The sequence below is a fragment of the Malaclemys terrapin genome, chromosome 3 (genome assembly GCF_027887155.1).
Source record: "Malaclemys terrapin pileata isolate rMalTer1 chromosome 3, rMalTer1.hap1, whole genome shotgun sequence".
NCBI classification, from domain to species: Eukaryota; Metazoa; Chordata; order Testudines; family Emydidae; genus Malaclemys; species Malaclemys terrapin.
The window spans coordinates 21,392,397-21,412,665 of NC_071507.1; the positions used below are offsets into that span (position 1 = coordinate 21,392,397).

The following is a 20,269-nucleotide window of genomic DNA, read 5'->3' on the forward strand; positions in this document are numbered from 1 at the left end:
GTGTTTAATGCTGCCTTTGTTCAAATCAGACCCAGAAGATTGAAGAAACAGCATGAAATGGACATGATGTAGGACTTGGTTTTTGGACTTTCCCTTCATTAACCAATCATCCAGGTAAGGAAAAACATTAATACCTCTTTCTCAGATATGCTGCTACTACAATCATGCATTTAGTAAATACATGTGGAGCTGAGAATAGGCCAAAGAGGAGCACTATGTACTGATGTTGACCTACCACTATAAATCCCAATTTTCTGTAGCTTGGGAGAATTGCCACATGGAGGTAGGCTTCCTGGAGATCAGCACACTAGTCATGTTGATCCAACTTGGTGAATCATCACTAGGGTAACCATGCTGCTTCTTATGTGTTTGTTGTACTTGTTCATACATAGCTCTCAACTCTCCTGATTCCCCCCAAGTCTAAGGGAAATACCATGAGTAAAATCCCCTTCTCCCAATGATGAAGAGGAAGCTCTTCTACAGCTCCCGAAGCATACAGAGTCTGAACCTGCTGTTGGAGCAGTGACTTGTGAGAGGGGTCTCTGAAAAGGGATGGAGTAGGGAGTAGGAAGGGGGAAATGGACAGGATGGCATAACCTTATCCCACAGTACTTAGGATCATTTGTTCATGGGGAGGGATAGCTCAGTGGTTTGAGCATTGGCCTGCTAAACCCAGGGTTGTGAGTTCAATCCTTGAGGGGGCCATTTAGGGATCTGGGGCAAAAATCTGTCTGGGGATTAGTCCTGCTTTGAGCAGGGGGTTGGACTAGATGACCCTTCCAACCCTGATATTCTATGATAGTTACTGTTTCCCCAAGCCCTGTAAAAGTGAAATAGCTTGCCCCCAAATGGAGATGATATGGTCAGGAAGTTGATAACTGGAGTGTTGCTCTTGATAGGTGAGGGGCTGGCTGGTTACTATTGGGACCAGGAAACAACCTCTGCTGGGACTTATGTCCCTTCCTAGAGAAGCCTTGCTGCTTAGTGGGGTAAGTTGACTGCCAGAAGTAACTGTGAATGGTATTGCTGCTTCTGCTGCCTTCCATGTTTTTTTCTGGGAACAAAAACCAACCATCAAAAGGTAAATCCTCTATGCTTTGTTGGACCTCAGAAGCTATGCCAGAATTCTGTAACCATGAGGCTCTTCTCATTGTTACAGCCAAGATAATAATCCAGGGGGCGGGGGGAGGGGGAGAGAAGAGTGTCCTCCGTGTATTGCAGTGACATCTTGGCCACCAGACAACCTTCCACAATGAATGTCTTAAACTCTTCCCTGGAGGATTCTAGCAATTTATATGTAAATTTGGACATAGGATTTTGTAAATTAGGAGGCTAACAGCACCTGCTGATTAGCAATGTGAATTTCTAAAGAGGTTGAGTAAGTTTTTCCTTCCCATTAAATCTAACCTTTTAGACTCTGTCTTTAGGTGCTGACTTATATCTCCCTTGACACAACCTCTCACTTGCTGCCGTTATGACAAGTGAGTTAGAGGCTGGATGAGAGTAGAAGCACTGAAAACCCTGCATAAGGGCACAATACCTCTTTTCAGTATGCTTCACTGAGAGTGGAAAGGAACGTAAGGTACATTTTTGCAGGCTCCAAAAAGTGCTTCATTTATAGGGAGAGCTACTCTCGCTGGAGAGAACTCAAGAAAATATACCAACTTATTAGTACTGTCCTGAACAAACTCTGTCTGAATGCCCAAGCTTGTAGCCATTCACCTCAGGAGATCTTGATATGACTTAAAATCCTCAGGTACAGGACAAGAGGAAGCTGGCACCATAGAATCATCCAGCAAGGAGAAAGAAAAATGAAGTGGAACCAATGAAATCTCCTGTGGAAACACCTGCCCCTGTAACAATGGTTGAGGCTAAACTAGCTCAGAATGGAGATGAACAAAGTTCAGTGACCTTGCCCTGGACTAACCTAAGCATTGGGACCTTGCAGATTGAGGAACATCCCAAGGAGGCCATTGAGGATTGGTGGCCAGCAGGAACTGGACCAAGACCCTTATCTCTACTGTGGGAGCAGTGCTAATATCTGTACCTCTAGTGATTCCCCAGGAGGTCTCAGACTTTTGAGAATGGTATTTTGAAGGTGACTGAGAGGCAGAAGATGTTCCCAAATTCTCTCTTGAAGAACCTTCCAAGAAGTCCTGTGGCAATGGAGGAACCACTCAGGTAGAGCAGGCAAACATCCAGACTCATCTGAAGCCCAACGTACAGGCTGCATCAATGCTGTCGATGGCAAAGCAGCTGGTGCCTGGAGTAGCGGTAGGGGTATTGCACTCACACGACACTGGAATGGACATCAGTCATGAAGTCGAGCCCAGTACCAGTCCTGCAAATGTGGTCTGCTCCTAAACTATCCATTACTGAAGATTGTAGCTGCACTGATGACCCCTCAGTACCGATAAAGGGGCCAAACTCAGCTCTGTGTCCTGATTTTTAAGCGGTGCGGAAGACAGTGCTGGCAACAGTGAATAATCTAACCCAGTCTATGAGGTATTGATAACACAGAAGAGGCCACCACAGTTGAGTGGTGCTGAATTAATAGAATGTCTGGGGCAGAAAGGCAAAGCAAGTCAGATTTGCCTGATATGTCAGAGCAGAAACAAATCGGTGTCAACACCAATGTCATTGGTACCGGACTTGACAGTATGCTGTCCAATTGTTCTCATCTCAGTACAAGAGAGTAAGACAGCCCACCTCTATCCTGTGTACTAGAGGAATCTCTGTGTCAGTCTGCACTCCTCTTAGGAGGAAGAGGAATCTCTCCTAGCTTTGCAATGGCTCTCATCCATTTTGTGACTCCTTTTCCTCAGAGAATGATCTCTCTTCCAATTAAGATAGAAATCAGAATCTGACTGTGGAACAGCCCCTACCGGCTCTGAAGTGCTCTGAGAGATTGGACAATTGGCAGAGTTCTCCAGTACCAAAGCAAGCTCATGGCCTGTTCCATAAGGTGCTGCTTCAAGCAGAAATCTCTAATCACCAGTGCTCTTTGAATGACATACAGATGGAGAAGGGCACATTTAAAGGAAAGTGCTCTAAGGCAGAGTAAACGCAGTGTGTGTGTGTGGGGGGTCCCTATTAGGGATAGCCACCCCACACAACAGGCAGTGTTTAAAACCTGGTGAAGGCATCACATCAGGCTAAATCCTAACTAAATAAATACTAAGGGTACTTCTAAAACTATATACACAAGCAGACCCAATAATGAAACCTATTGGTGAAATGACTGAAATTGGAATTTGTAGAAGGGATAATGGTGAGAATTTTTTTGATGAGTCACCAGAGAGAGGAGGTCAGACATGTTTTGATTTAGCCTTCCTTTTCCTTGGTACTGAAGTTCTTTGTTCTGGTATGTTATCTAGCTGTTTGGGTCCCTTATCTGGAACCGCCTCCCTACAAACCACTGTAATAATCTTTGTACAAAATATGCCTTGTGAGGTATAATTTGAAAATTAATAACTTGCTGCTGAATAATATCATGGTGAAATGCATATAGCAACATTATATGTTAAGTTATGAACATAAGCTGAAATTAGGCCTGAAATGTGTTTACCAGATAAGTCTGGGTAAACCAGTTTCTTAAAGACAAAGGACAAGCTGATGCCTCTAGCCAGATGTCAAAATTGATGGGCAATCACCTGTCAAATGATGATTCTGTGGCAAAGAAGCAGGGCAGGAACAGATCAATCTACATTTTAGCAAACAGTATGGAACCTCTTTCACCACCGGACTCCTTGTCTCCATCCTCACAGTGGGAATGAATTTTATCTGAGGGTAACCCTCAGAAAAATGTGTTTCAGAGTGTGACTGAACTGTAAAAGTGAGGGGCAAAGATCCCAAGTTATCTTTCCTTAACCATCTCTCAGTCTTTCCCTTAAGAAGAGGAAAGAAACAGCCTTTGGACTTTGGGAGCAGGTTCTGGCCTGAGAATTCAGTCAGCAATGTTACTGGGAACACATGGTAAGGTACTTCACCTTGAACCAAGTCTAGTTTATTAAGTTTTAGTACTAGGAAGCATTTTATCTTTGTTTCTCTTGTATCCATTTCTCTGACTTTACGGCTTTATACTTGTACTTGCTTAAAACCTACCTCCTTGTAGTTAAATAAGTTTGTTTCGTTCTTTAATCAAAACTAATCCAGTGTTTTAAACTGTGCGGGTAACTCCATTTAGGGTAGAAATATTGGATCCATTGCCCCTCTAAGTTACCTGGACTGTCCAGGACAGGGCTGGACAGTACAGAACACATTTTGGGGGAAAACTTCGGGACTGGGAATATGTTGGGGTCACCTTGCAAGTGATAACCAAACCTGGTGGAAGCCAAAGTGTGACTGATGTGTGGATAACAGGCTTCAGTATACACAGATACTCCGGATTTTACCTGCGTGCTGGAAGTCTGAGTGGCCCAGGTGAGAGCAACAGCAGCAAAGCATTGTGAGGCACCTAAGTTTGCAGGATAGTGCTGACAACCCCCCACTGGTCTAGATTGCCCCCCAGAATGTCAGAGGGGCTCGAGTGTTTTGGAACCAGATTGGATGTCTTAGGTACCGATAGCTCCATTGATTTGCAACCGGAGCTTGGTGCTGAGGCAGACACCTTTACCACGGTATTCTGCTTGGATGCAGAAATACTCTGAGCCTATTCAGGCCTCCTATCCTTTCCTTCAGATCTCTTCATCACCTACAATCCCAGAGGTCTGGCAGTCAAAGCTTCCTGCAATAAGAAGGCTTGGAGTCTTTCTGGCCTGGGGAATGAACGTACTATAAATAGTGCAAGGCAAAGGGGAATGCCTTTCCCAAGGCATTTAAGAAATCTGATAAGGATGTCTGACTGCATGGCATGATCTCTTTTAAAGCCATGTTTCTTCATCTTCAGATCTGCCATGGACACCTGTAAAAAGTCCTGCTGAATATCTGAACTATCCTAAAACCTAACCTAACATTAGTAATTGATTAATCTTTAAAAAAAAACATTAAAACAAAAAAACACCTCCTTCCCACCCACCACCAAGGCACTTAAACTATGGATCTAAGAGATCTAGAGAAGTCCACATCCATCTGTCCATTGCAGTTGGAAGAGACTGAGGCAGCATTTGGTGCCAAAGCCTCAGAATGTACTCAAACACTGGGGTGAGGGGCAGAAAGGGTGTGGGAGCGCTCTAATGAGCACTCTTACCAGAAAATTCCATTGTCCAAACAGCACATCCCAAGACTGAAAATATGCAGAGGACACTTAAAGAAGAATGTTAGTTAAGTTTATATAGTCCATTGTGCAAATAGGCACATGAAAAGTAGAGGGTTATGGTGTAAAAAGGTTGTGTTCAGCAGTTCTCATGACAAATATATGAACATGCTTTAAGCTACTTTGACCCCCATGGAGACATTTGCCTCACCTTCTATGTATGACTATTTACCTAGCATCATGACTACTCAATACCCTATTTATGAGTGTTTACTACTTTAGCATGTCGGAATAAAATTTAGTTTTGAAATAAAGATCACAGTTCTTATTCACAATCACATACATGGCAAGTTTGGCATTTTAAAAGATTCCTGAGTTACCCCATGAAATATTCCTCAAGTGGTTGGACATGTTACTCTCAGCCTTTAGTTATCTAGATTTTCACGAACTTTTCAAGAACAATTAAGCTTCTGGGTAGAGATCAAGAATGACTGTTTTACTCACGTTTTGCCCACAGTTTAATTGCTCTAAGTGTTAGTCTGAAGTTCTCCTTGTGTGGCACTAAATGCAGAATTTCATCAGTAACTCTGCAACCTGCAAGAGAGATTTAAATTGCAAATTTAATAATCTCAGGTTTTTACTAGTTTACCACTTTTTTGTCTTGGTGAAAGGGTTTCTAAAGTAAGCATTGGATAACAATTGCTTTTAGATCCATAGTTTACTACTGTAAATATGGTTAGCAGACATGTTAGTATCCTCCAGTATGCATCCACATACCTTGTGAATATCAGAGGTTTTTAGAGTTTAGGCTGCAGCTATAATCAACCAATTTTTAACAAGTGAAAGGCCATGAGATCATTTGGAGGTGGGAGTGGATCCGAGAGCCAAGTCGGTAAATTTTAAAAGCCATACACAATTAGACAGAACTCAGGATTGCTGAGTAGTGAGGTTAAGCTCGAAGTATCAGAAGACTTCCTTTACTTTAAGTAATTCATAGCAATAGTTTACTTTTATAGTTATCACCTCATGTCAAATGCTTTAGCTCAGGGGTAGGCAACCTATGGCACGCGTGCCGAAGGTGGCACGTGAGCTGATTTTCAGTGGCACTCACACTGCCTGGGTCCTGGCCACCGGTCTGGGGGGCTCTGCATTTTAATTTTAAATGAAGCTTCTTAAACATTTTAAAAACCTTATTTACTTTACATACAATAATAGTTTAGCTTATATATTATAGACTTATAGAAAGAGACCTTCTAAAAACGTTAAAATGTATTACTGGCACGCGAAACCTTAAATGAGAGTGAATAAATGAAGACTCTTCACACCACTTCTGAAAGGTTGCCCACCCCAGCTTTAGCTATTTACATACAGTGGTACTGGAATACAGCTCCCCCTGTAGTGGAAGAGGCAACCAACTGGCATAAGCACAGTGAACAAAGAAGCAGGAAAATGTTGGGTATGGTCAGACATTTGCCCGACCCATTAAAGTGTCTAATATCCAGAACTGACAGGACCTTGATCTATCCAGATTTTTTTAACCTACCCATCGCGGTGGTATCTGAATATCTCAGATCTCATCCAATAAAGCATACAGGAGAATATTAGGAATCTATGCAACAGGAGTAATGTCTTTTCTGTACAAATTTGGAAAAGGTAGTAATTTGTCAACAAAATACATGTCCATTTCTAATTCAACTTAACATTTTACAAAATATGTTCTTATCCCACATGAATAAGAGTTATCAGGTTTAAGATTAAAACAGAAGTTACCATTTAAGCTTCGTATACATCTTATATCCAGGCTCCTTAGACGTGAATCATCTCGAAGATCCAAGTTATCAGAAATAGTCTGTACAGCCAGCCTTGCAAACACAAGATCAATCTTAGGAAGAAAAATTTAAAGTGCATTATACTTTGCATCTATAGAGAAGTATAAGCTAAGTAACAATTTTAAATTCTCCTCAATGAATGCTACAACTGCGCAAATCTGGAGAGTTCATTACCAGATTATTAGGATTTAATGCATTAGATATATCAAGAAAACAGGACATATACTGGAAGTGTCAAGAAGTATGTTTCATGGGAAACTTTTTTTTTTTTTTTTTTTTGCTTTGTTTGAAATTTCACATTTTTTCTTTTGACAGGAAAGGCCACTCCCCCCCTCCCCCACGGCCTATTAAAAGGGAAGAAGCCATTTTGTCTATAATTTAATTTTCAAAACAAAATTTTCAAGAAGTGGAGGTTTTCTAAACAAATAAGCATTACGCTTACCCTTAACCGACCTTAACTTTTACCCCTGCCCCCGCTGTGCCAGGCCGGCCGCAGTGACCTTGGTTAACCGGTTAAATGATATAATTTAACCAGTTAACTTTTAAAACCAATATTTACATCCCTAGTTTTCAGTACTGTTTCTTAATCTCCTATCCTCTGAATTTTTAGATTTTGATTTAGTTAAATCAGCAACACTATACTGCTCTGCCAACAGTTTCATTTTTCTAGGAGGTATCCGCCCATCAGAGCAGATGTACTGTTCTGAGTAGTCTGACTTGTCTTGTCAACATATTAAGGCAATATAGTAATACAGTTCATTTTGGGGAGGGGGGGGGGGGGAGAGGATATATAGCAATCTGGCCTACTTATATGAAAGCAGTGCTTAATCTCAAGGAAATAAGGACCCAAAATACAATATCTTGTTTAGATAGTGATCCAAAACAGGAAAGACTAAAAAAAAACCCAGTCGTTACCTAAGTTCTCTGAAACTCCCTCTCATTTTGCAGCTCCTGTTCCTTGATGTATATTTAGTATTTAGACAGTTTAAGTGGGATTGTAAACAATAAGCTACTTTTGTAAAAGAGTTAAAGTCTACACCAATATACAGTGCCAAGACTTTCTGGTAACGTACTGTTTAGGTATTAACCATAGAACAAGTATGGAGGGAGGAATAGCTCAGTGGTTTGAGCATTGGCCTGCTAAACCCAGGATTGAGTGTTCAATTCTTGAGGGGGCCACTTGGGGCAAAAATCAATACTTGGTCCTGCTATTGAAGGCAGGGGGCTGGACTTGACCTTTCGAGGTCCCTTCCAGTTCTATGAGAGAGGTATAGCTCCATATTATATTATTATATTAGCACATAGAACTTGTCAACATAGAACAAGTAAATAGCACCCTGATCCTCAAATACACTACTTACTTCTGACAGCATTCCCCGCAACTGGCAGACACTGTGAACCAGGACTTAAATGAGGAACTTTTAGAAGCCTTTGTTTGCCATCACTGCCTCGACTTTTGCTCCTCAAACTTTCACGTTTGTCCCATGTGGCTATCTCGCTGTTTGATCAACTGGTTTCTGCAACTACCTGTTTATTATTTTGCCCAGCTAATGTATTCAACCAGCTCATATGGCTCCTCCTGCACAGCCCCAAGAGTTGCTGGAATGTGCTTGCACCTTTCCCCAGCTTAGTCTTAAGGAACCATTTGCCAGATGACTCAAGGAACCTGGGGCTGAGATTCAGAGAGAACTGGTTGCTAGTTCCCAGCTTTGTCTTTCCCAGGGTAACCATGTGGGGGAAGAGAACACCAGCTTTTGCACTTAGAAACCCCTTCCCTTGCTCAGGGACAGTTTCTGGAGACAAAATCCTGCTCTGGGTCTCTGGCAGACTGGAGCAAATGAGCTACTTACCTCCCTCTGCTGGAATATGGTAGCCAGCCAGCAGGAAGCTAAGTGGCTACAGCAGAGAAGGGACGGTAGTTGCTCAGCACACATCTGGCTCACACCAGAACTACTCCACAGAACTGCCTTCCTCTGCAACACTCTCCACTCACTGCAGTGAGAGCTAATTCAAAGACTTCATTTTAAGAGTCTGTGGCTCAGGGAACATATTTTTAATTCATAAGAAAATGTGTATTTAAGTAAGTTTCCTTGAAGGGTCACAAGAGGCCTCAGGGACAAACTGGAAAATCCTGTTCTAAAAGGTGGCAAGTCTGTTTTGCTTTGTTAATGCGATAGGTTCTTCCTTGAAAGTCTCACCACATTTACTCAAGTCAATTCATGCTATACATTGTAGCGGCAATAGGGAGAAGAAAAGGGGTCACTGAGTAGGAACATGTGTATCCCAAAACCCTAGCTCTTATTTTCATCCTGCAGATATTTTTTCTACTAAGGCCTAGTCTACACTACACAGTTAGGTCTACATAAGGCAGCTTATGTCGACCTAATTATGTCAGTGTCTATGCTACAGCCTTGCTCCCAATGAGATAAGTGCCCTACTACATTGACTTCACAACTCCACCTTCATGAGAAGCATAGGGCTTACGTCCATAGAGTTAGGGCAATGCAGTGTGTGTGTTACTTACATCAGCTGTTGGCTTTCTGTCAATTTCATGGCAGGAACCCCAGGTGGCTAGACCCTGCTCCTGTCTGGGAGCTGGGGCAAAAATCCCTGGGCTACTGGACCCTGCTCCCGCTCCCCACTGGGAAATTGACCAGGCTGCCCAGCTCCCAGTGGGGAGCCAAAAAGCCATGAGCAGCTTCTCCCCCCTCCCGCTCCTGGTAGGAAACAGGGATGGGGGCAGCCCGCTGGGAGCCTGTGGGGCAAGCTGCAAGCAGAGCTGAGAGACAGGCCTCTGAATTCCCCACACTGCCTCTCAGACCAGTGGAAGCACACCTGGGGAGGACATGCAGCACCGACTCCAGGAGGTTAGTGTGGACAGGCACCACAGCAATAATTACTGAGGTGGTAGTCAATCAACCTAATATAGCTCAATTTACGTTTCTAGTGTAGACATACCCTAAAATAGAAGTTTAGTATATGCAATCTGGGGAAAGGCATCGCCCACATGAAAGCCTGACTAACTTTGTAGTAATTTAAGGACGTGAACATTTAGTTTGGGCCAGCTGGGGAGTGAATCTAGCCCACAATAAGACTATCTGTTCAAGTACTTTGCTGACATACATTAACAGTCTGTTAACACGCTTTGATCTAGTCCTCTTTGAAACAAGACTGTTAATTCATGTCAGCAGGGGGCACACAAACAAGGAGACTGCAGCAACCTATTGCAGGCTGGATTCACATCCCAGCTTACTGTTTGTGGAGACAAGCTCTTAGGGTATGTCTACACAGCAATTAGACACCCGTGGCTGGCCTGTGCTAGCTGACTTGGGCTTAGGCTGTGGAGCTGTTTCATTGTTGTGTAAACTTCTGGGCTTGGGCTAGAGCCTGGGATCTAGGACCCTGCAGGGTGGAAGAGTCCTAGTGTTCGGGCCCAGGCCCGGAAGTCTACACAGCAATGTAACAGCCTCGCAGCCCGAGTCTGCTGACTTAGGCCAGCTGGGGGGTTTTCTTTGCTGTGTAAACATCCCTTAAGGCTTGTCTGAAATGCAGCATGCACCAAAGTGCTGCGCTGCAACTCCCCCATGTGGACACTGCTGGCATGAACTAAAAGGCACCTAGCTCATGTTAACATGGTCCTAACCCAAGCTAGGTGTCTTTTAGTTCATGCCAGCAGCGTCCACATGTGGCAGTTACAGTGTAGCACTTTGGTGCATGCTGCAATTCACACCCCCATAATCTGAACTGCAGAGCTGCGTATACAAGCCCTTAGACTTTGGAGTACTAATGAATAACCTTGCAAAATAGCTCGTTGTGCCAGTGAGACCAGAACCAGTGTTATATCATCCAAATTCCAAAGCAAAAAACCAATAATCTGCATTTTAACTAGACACTAAGTTTTAATTCTTACCTCAATACCATCAAATTCAAACTTGATAACTGGTACATACGCATCTTCTATTGCCTGTAAAGCAGGAAGGGAAAAAGTCTAATAGTTTTTGCATTTTTAAAAGCAAGTCTTGTGTTTCACCTTCTGACCTTTTGTTACCTCCTGGGTGTAAGGCCAGAAAAAGTATTTTACCAGTATTTAAAAATACTAACAAATCAATTTGCTAGACTACTTTGCATATATGCAATACAATACTTAGTTAAGTCTTCCCATTTCTCTTGGGAAGGTGGAAAGTCCACTTTTTTTTTTTTAAAAAAAGGTGTTTACATTTGTCTACTGTAATCAGTAAGATTGCAACTGACAACAGTTAACACTCAGCTATCTTCAAAGTTGAGAAAAGCTTTGTTTGAAATGTGACTCCTAGCTGCTCTAAAATTTACATGATTACTTGGATTGCCTTGCCTTGAAATTTGGAGTACGAGAGAACATAAGAATGGCCATACTAGGTCAATCATCCATCTAGCCCAGTATCCAGTCTTCTAACAGTGCCAAATGACCAAGAGGGAATGAAGAGAACTGGGCAATTTCAAGTGAACTATCCCTTGTCATCCAGTCCCAGCCTCTGGCAGTTGAAGGTTTAGGGATACCCAGAGCATGCATGGAGTTACATCTCTGACCATCTTGTGTAATAGCCATTGATATCCTTCATGAACTTATCTAATTTTTTTTTTAAAACACAGTTATGCTTTTGGCCTTCATGACATCCTATGGCAATGTGTTCCACAGGTTAATTGTAAATTGTATGAAAAAGCACTTGCTTTGTTTGTTTTAAACCTGCTGTCTCTTAATATCATCGGGTGGCCCCTGTGTTATGTGAAGGGATAAACAACACTTCCTTATTCACTTTCTTCACACCATTCATGATTTTATAGACTTCGATCATATCCCCTCAGTCATCTCTTTTCTAAGCTGAACAGTCCCAGTCTTTTTAACCTCTCCTCATATAGAAACTATTCCATACCCTTAACAAAGAAGGGCAACACAAATTATACCTTTTCCAATTCTAATACATCTTTTGGGAGATGGGGCAACAAGAACTGCATGCAGCATTCAAGGTGTGGGCATACCATGGATTTATATAGTGGCATTATGATATTTTCTGTTTTATCATCTCTTTCCTAATGGTTCCTGACCATTTTTTGATGGCCATCACACATTGAATCGATGTTTTCAGAGAGCTATCTACAATGACTCCAAGATCTCTTTCTACAGCTAATTTAGACACCACCTTTATATAGGTGTAGTTTTTTTTTTTAAATGTGCATTTTTTTGCACTTAACATTGCATTTATTCTGCCATTTTGTTACCCAGTCAAGTGAGATCCCTTTAACTCTTCTTGCTCAGCTTTGGACTTAACTATTTTGAATAATTTTGTATCATCTGCAAATTTTGCCACCTCACAAGTCCCAGTACAGGTCTTTGGGGGAAACCCCACTACTTGCCTATCTCCATTACTGAATGTATTTATTCCTACTCTTTGTTTCTTATCTTTTAACTAGTTACTGATCCAGGATGGCTTATCCCATGATGGCTTAATTTGCTTAAGAGCCTTTGGTGAGGGACCTTGTCAAAGGCTTTCTGAAAGTCCAACTACACTATCATCCACTGGTTTCAGAGTAGCAGCCGTGTTAGTCTGTATCCTCAAAAAGAACAGGAGTACTTGTGGCACCTTAGAGACTAACAAATTTATTAGAGCATAAGCTTTCGTGGACTACAGCCCACTTCTTCGGATGCATATAGAGTGGAATAAATATTGAGGAGATATATATACACACACATACAGAGAGCATAAACAGGTGGGAGTTGTCTTACCAACTCAGAGGCCAATTAAGTAAGAGGAAAAAAAACTTTTGAAGTGATAATTAAGATATCAAACTGTCTGTACTGGGCTAAGAAGTGTGAGAATACTTACAAGGGGAGATAGATTCAATGTTTGTAATGGCTCAGCCATTCCCAGTCCTTATTCAATCCTGAGTTGATTGTGTCTAGTTTGCATATCAATTCCAGCTCAGCAGTCTCTCGTTGGAGTCTGTTTTTGAAGTTTTTCTGTTGTAAGATAGCCACCCGCAGGTCTGACATTGAATGACCAGACAGGTTAAAGTGTTCTCCCACTGGTTTTTGAGTATTATGATTCCTGATGTCAGATTTGTGTCCATTAATTCTTTTGCGTAGAGACTGTCCGGTTTGGCCAATGTACATAGCAGAGGGGCATTGCTGGCACATGATGGCATATATCACATTGGTAGATGTGCAGGTGAACGAACCCCTGATGGTATGGCTGATGTGATTAGGTCCTATGATGATGTCACTTAAATAGATGTGGACAGAGTTGGCATCTGGCTTTGTTACAAGGATAGGTTCCTGGGTCTGTGGTTTTGTTCAGTGATGTGTGGTTGCTGGTGAGTATTTGCTTTAGGTTGGGGGGTTGCCTGTAAGCGAGGACAGGTCTGTCTCCCAAGATCTGTGAGAGTAAAGGATCATCTTTCAGGATAGGTTGTAGATCTCTGATGATGCACTGGAGAGGTTTTAGTTGGGGGCTGAAGGTGACAGCTAGTGGTGTTCTGTTATTTTCTTTGTTGGGCCTGTCTTGTAGGAGGTGACATCTGGGTACTCATCTGGCTCTGTCAATCTGTTTTTTCACTTCAGCAGGTGGGTATTGTAGTTTTAAGAATGCTTGATAGAGACAAGCACCTACAAGATCTCTATCTGAGGGATTGGAGCAAATGCGGTTATATCTTAGAGCTTGGCTGTAGACAATGGATCGTGTGGTGTGTCCTGGATGGAAGCTGGAGGCATGTAGGTAAGTGTAGCGGTCAGTAGGTTTCCGGTATAGGGTGGTATTTAGGTGACCATCGCTTATTAGCACAGTAGTGTCCAGGAAATGGACTGCTTGTGTGGATTGATCTAGGCTGAGGTTGATGGTGGGATGGAAATTATTGAAATCATGGTGAAATTCCTCAAGGGCTTCTTTTCCATGGGTCCAGATGATGATGATGTCATCAATGTAGAGCAAGTAGAGTAGGGGCATTAGAACAACGCTTCCTTAGCTCTCGTCCCCTAAGTCAGCCATAAAAATGTTGGCATATTGTGGGGCCATGCGGGTACCCATAGCAGTGCCGCTGACTTGAAGGTATATATTGTCCCCAAATGTGAAATAGTTGTGGGTGAGGACAAAGTCACAAAGTTCAGCCACCAGGTTAGCTGTGACATTATCAGGGATACTGTTCCTGAGAGCTTATAATCCATCTGTGTGTGGAATATTGGTGTAGAGGGCTTCTACGTCCATAGTGGCCAGGATGGTGTTTTCTGGAAGATCACCGATGGATTGTAGTTTCCTCAGGAAGTCAGTGGTGTCTCGAAGATAGCTGGGAGTGCTGGTAGCGTAGGGTCTGAGGAGAGACCAGACAAGCCTGAAGTTAGGGTGCCAATGCCTGAGATGATGGGGCGTCCTGGATTTCCAGGTTTATGGATCTTGGGTAGCAAATAGAATACCCCTGGTTGGGGTTCTAGGCATGTGTCTGTACAGATTTGTTCCTGTGCTTTATCAGGGAGTTTTTTTAGCAGATGGTGTAGTTTCTTTAGGTAATCCTCAGTGGGATCATAGGATAATGGCCTGTAGAATATGGTGTTAGAGAGCTGTCTAGCAGCCTCTTGGTCATATTCCAATTTATTCATGACGATGACAGCACCTCCTTTGTCAGCCTTTTTGATTATGATGTCAGGGTTGTTTCTGAGGCTGTAGATGGCGTTGTGTTCAGCATGGCTGAGGTTATGGGGCAAGTGATGTTGCTTTTCCACAATTTCAGCCTTTGCACGTTGACGGAAGCAATCTATGTAGAAATCCAGTCTGTTGTTTCGACCATCCGGAGGAGTCCACACAGAATCTTACAACAGAAAAACAGACTCCAACGAGAGACTGCTGAGCTGGAATTGATATGCAAACTAGACACAATCAACTCAGCCATTCCCAGTCCTTATTCAATCCTGAGCCATTACAAACATTGAATCTATCTCCCCTTGTAAGTATTCTCACACTTCTTATCAAACTGTCTGTACTGGGCTATCTTAATTATCACTTCAAAAGTTTTTTTTCCCCTCTTAATTGGCCTCTCAGAGTTGGTAAGACAACTCCCACCTGTTTATGCTCTCTGTATGTGTGTGTATATATATATCTCCTCAATATTTATTCCACTCTATATGCATCTGAAGAAGTGGGCTGTAGTCCACGAAAGCTTATGCTCTAATAAATTTGTTAGTCTCTAAGGTGCCACAAGTACTCCTGTTCTTTTATCATCCACTGGTTCACCCTCATACACATGCTTGTTGACACCCTCAAAGAATTCTAATAGATTGGCAAGACATGACTTCCCTTTACAAAAGCCATGTTGAGTCTGTAAGGATATGTTTGTAGAAGAGTATAATTTAGAGATGCTCCCTCATAAGGGGTATTATGAGCATAGGAATTTGGAGATGTACCCTGGAGGCAGGCATTGGGAACATCAAATTGGCTGTGTGCAGCAGCGCACTACAGAAGCTCTCCAGTTTGTTTTATTAAAGTTTTATTCCTTTCTTGTTGATTGGTTTGTTATTTAATGAACCCCAAGATCATTACAAAGTCTTCCCCAATATATCCCGTTTATCTATGTGTCTGATAATTCTGTTCTCTCTTATGGTTTCCACCAATTGCTAGATACTGAAACTAGGATTAACTCAGGGGGGGCACTGGGCAGAGTTACTGAACCAAGTTTAGGGTCATTTTCTTAAGAGACAGCTTTCATCCCACCCCCACCTCCCAAAAAAAGCTTGTTTTAAGGTTGCCAGTCAGTCAACTTCTTTGCACAGATTTGGGAATCAAGCCATGGCTCTGATCATGTGCAAAATGCTCTCAGTTGCTTGACATTTACTCCAGCTAGTGCAAGGCACCCACTAAACCTTTGGGGGAGCAAAACTGAATAGTATTTCCCAGGAAGCTTAGCTCTCTAGAGATGTACATGCCTAATGCTCACATGCCAACTGTTTACACTGTGTGTGTGTGTGTGCGCAGAAAGAGAGCCCAAAAGGCTTGCTAGCCAGCCATGAGGTACAGGACCTGAGCAGCTCAAAGGTACATATTACTACCACTGAACCTGAGCAACACCGAGTACAGTAACTTCTAATCTGGCCATTGGACAAAAATATAAATAAATCAGGACAAAAATGTAAGCATGTTTCTAAAAATCTGCCTCTGTCAAAGGATTTTTTTTAAATTTTGGGAACATGTATTCTGAGTGCACTCAAACTATCTTTGAAAAGAAAATAATATTACACAAGGAAATACTTCTTGGGAGGGGAGGAAGATACATGGGGAGGGATGGCAGGGGAGAAGGGTTGCGGGACTCAGGATGAGGAGCAGGTGTAAGGGGAGTGGCAAGGTGAGGGATGACATGGAGGTGGGTGGTGAGACTACAGGAAGAAATTAGGAGTGGGGTGCTTGTCAGTCCCATATTCTCCTTTCCCATATATGTGCCAGGATGTAGGAGATACCTGCCCCATGTGGGTGTCTAAATCCCTTTTCCTGCCCGTGTCCAACTCCTGTTTCAGATCTGGGAGAAAGGGGGTTACCAGATTTCCCCTTCTCTCGCCTCCTCCCCCAAGCTGTCATATGAGGAAGCCATGTCCCTCTGGGTGGAGAATGGAGAACAAGCATAGTGGGAGCTTGCACCAAGAACACTGCTGAGACTGGGATGATCTGAGAACCAGCCAGCTTCATGCCTATCACAGGCTTGGGGAGAGGGGTGAACACCTACTGAGATGAATGGAGCAGTTCACACATCTGAGCTGTTGATTCAGGGTATATTATATGTTGTTGGGGATAGTGGGAAGAGGAGAAAGACACACCAGCCTTCTTTCACATGCTTCAGTTTAGTTTTATTCCATAATGGTTACAGTATCAGTTACCCAGTTAGTTCAACTGGGCAAAATTTGTGTGGCAGGTTTAAATGTTCCAGCCCTGCTGATGACCCCTGTGGGTATCAGTATAATGCAACATGAGGGAGTTTGTTTTTTCAGTTTGCCTTTTATTATTATTATTATGGGAAGTTACAAAAAATGACTTTGCAACCTTAATGCTCTTAAAATCAAGCATTCAGAATTTAGGAAATGCCAAAATTAAGGTTGACTGTTCAACCTTCATTTGACCCCCTTGTGTGCCTGCATGATGATACAGTTTTAATTAGTTTTTTCTGCAGGACCCTTGCCTCATTCAATGCACAGGATGGATATGCGCGGAGGATGAATTGGGGATGTATATTAAAGGAGGCTGTTCCTATAGGACTCCTGTCGCGTGTTGCAGAAGCTGGAAGGCATGTAGCGAATCAGGCAGGGGACTGTAGGAAGAGGAAGGATGGTTTCCTGGTTAGATCAGCTGAATGCTGCCCAGGATAACTGAATTTTATCCCTGCCTCTGCTGCACAGTTCCTATGTAATCTAGGCAAGTCACTTAAAACCAAAAATTTCACTATATGTGTGCATTTCTCATTGTCTGGATGCCCAACTTTAGACCTTTGTGCTTGATTTTGCAGAAATGCTGAGCATTCAACGGCAAGTGAAATCAATGGGCGCTGTGATTTAAACATGTTAAGTGCAGTATAATTCTAACCACTTGGGACATGCTTTTTCTCAGGGTCTCTCAAATTGGGCGTGTAATTTGTAGAAAGAATATTAACCACTATCATAATGCATATATACAAAGGGGTTGATTGAAGTTGCACAGGCAACTTTGATTCTGATATTTCCTACCTAGAGTGCTTGACTTTGCAACCTTAGTGTTTTAACAGAGTTGTGTGTACAATACTATTTGAAGACTGCTGTCAGCAACAGTAATTTTGTGAAATTGGTCAGTTTAAGAGTTTAGTTGACAGTGTCCCTTTAACATGGACAAGTTTATTACTCTGAATACAAGTAGAAAACTTACTCTTAAATTCCTGATTCCATCTTGAACCTTTAGCTTTTCAAAGAATGACTGAAAGAAATCTGATCTTTCCACATGTCTAGGAGCAACACAAAGAGCATCTATGTCAGCACCTGCAAAAATATCACATACATCTTCAGTTAATCAAGCAGTTAGTCTGAAACACTATATGACTAGACACTATTAAAAAGGACATACCTTTGGTGTGTACTCCAAGCCTATAGGACCCAAATGTGAATATTTTCCCACCAACATTTGCTACAACTGAAGGTGGGAGGTTCTATAAATAGAGCAGAAATACAAGTTTAAAATACAGCTCTTGGTTCCCAAGGTCTAGAGCCCTACAAGCTATATTAGCACTATGAAAGAGCTTAAGTTGGCTTGTTTTGGCAGTTAGTAAGATTTCAACAGATAAAGTGCAGTTACTACGGGTGAAATAATTGAGAAGATCTCAGCAATTTCTAAACAAAAATAAAAATTGCTGTATGTGGGGACATTAGCTTAGGCTGCCTTGATGAACAGCAACACAATGATTGCTCAGGTACAAAAGGTTGTCACTGGAGTAAGAACTTTTGTTACCCATTTCTTAACAATCTTCTCTAGCCAACTGAAGTAACAGCAATATGAAATCATGGTGGCAATCATTTCCTGGTGGATTTACAAAAATACAATGGAAGCATTTATTACTATAAAAGTAACATCTGCAGTGTAGGTAAAAGATACTTCCATTTATGTGAATTTGAAGAGCCATGTAATAAATTAAATACAGCCAGTATAGGATATAAACTGGATCATAACTGATGAGCTATAAATAGCTATTTCACTGCCAGACTGAAATACTTTTAAAACTTTGATCAAGGCTAGACTGTCACTCTCTGCTTTATTGAGAGGCTCTGCAGGATTACATTTAATTAATAACTGTCAACAAATGTCAATTTCGATTGATGCTGAAATTGACGAAAAACTATCAGTCCTAACAGTGGGCATGCCTGCTGGGATCAGGTGTCACTGGTCTTGCAGCCATGCAGGGAGCCCTCTGCAGCCTTGCTGTTACTGGAGCAAGTGGGTCTGTGACAGCAGTGCTGCAGAGGGCTCCCTGCACTGCCTCAGGACTAGCGGCACCTGATCCTTGCAGGCACTAGGGTGGGGTGGGGGGGGACGGCGGCAGGCTGGCTGTGGTTTTGGCAGGGCAGAGCAGAAACCCCTGTTCAGGTCTGCAAGGAGGAAGCGGTGGTAGCGGCCACCTTGCTGCTTAATACTTCCTGCCCAGAGACAACTTCCTCACTGCTGGCAAGGACTGAGTGGGGCCAGTGACACTGAATCTCCGCAGGAACAAGGTGAAGAAAGGCTGCGGTCCTGGCCTGGCTGAGTAGAGCCCCCAACCAGGGCGAGAAGGAGGAGCCATCCCTGGGAAGGAGCCATTTAGCAGCAGGTGGCCTCCTCCTTGGCTAGGGATGATGACTCCTCTCAGCCCTGGCCAGGGTTTCTCTGCTCTGACCCACCCGGATCCCAGCCTTCCAGGGATCCAGCGTCACCAGCTCTGTGGCCATCCCGGGAGCCCTTTGCAGCTCTGCTGTCACTGCCCTGCTCGCCTACTCACCAGCCAGGAGCGTAGGAGCGATCCCCAGGCAGGAACTGTTGAGCAGCAGGGTGGCCTCACCCACAACTGAGGCTCTTCCTCTTCTTTACAGTCCTGGAAGGAGGGGGCCTCTGCTCTTCCGAGCCAAAATGACTGCACCCACCCCCAAATCTTGTGCCCCGGTGGCTATGGACCTTTGGCCACACCAGCAGCCCTCTGCAGCCCTGCTGTCAGAACTACCCTCACCCTACCCCCTGTAACTGTAAAAATAAAAATAGTTACTAGAAAAAAAAAATCTCTAGCACATTGATAAGATCATGGAAGTTAAAAAAAAATAATCTCATTTTGCCAGGCCCTACACTCATTGGTTAAAAGTTATCTGGTTCTAATTTGTATTGCTAAACACTGATTATTTATTTACGGCCAATTCACTTAATTGCTACAACAAGGTTTAAGGATCTAGGTAGTTAAAATCTTCCAAACCTTAACTTGAGTGACAGTTGCTACAAGTCTATTGCCCAATATGTAGATGGAAAATTTATTATTCCTTTGCAGAAAGTCAGAGGACAGAATCCAAAATACAAGATTGAGAATTACTTGAATTGGAATTTTAAAAATGGTTTACCTTACTCTCACTGAGTTCTGAAATCCATTCTTTGACTAATTTATTCAATTTACCAAGAACAATCAGCCTGTAATGAGAATTATCATTAGACTTCGTTTTAAAATATATTCAAGCAATGTGTTTCAATTATATTAAAAGTTATAC

At 42.7% G+C, this 20,269-nt stretch overlaps 1 protein-coding gene across 1 annotated transcript in view; it reads right to left on the minus strand.

Annotated features, from left to right (window-relative positions):
* Positions 1 to 20,269, minus strand: part of PAPOLG (poly(A) polymerase gamma) — a 91,615-nt gene that overhangs the window by 61,689 nt on the left and 9,657 nt on the right. Inside the window, exons 3-8 of the mRNA XM_054021826.1 lie at positions 20,126 to 20,192; positions 18,120 to 18,201; positions 17,925 to 18,034; positions 10,934 to 10,987; positions 6,965 to 7,076; positions 5,699 to 5,788 (exon numbers count right to left, since the gene is read on the minus strand). Coding sequence (XP_053877801.1) covers positions 5,699 to 5,788; positions 6,965 to 7,076; positions 10,934 to 10,987; positions 17,925 to 18,034; positions 18,120 to 18,201; positions 20,126 to 20,192 — 515 coding nt within the window. The remainder of the gene's footprint in view (positions 1 to 5,698; positions 5,789 to 6,964; positions 7,077 to 10,933; positions 10,988 to 17,924; positions 18,035 to 18,119; positions 18,202 to 20,125; positions 20,193 to 20,269) is intronic.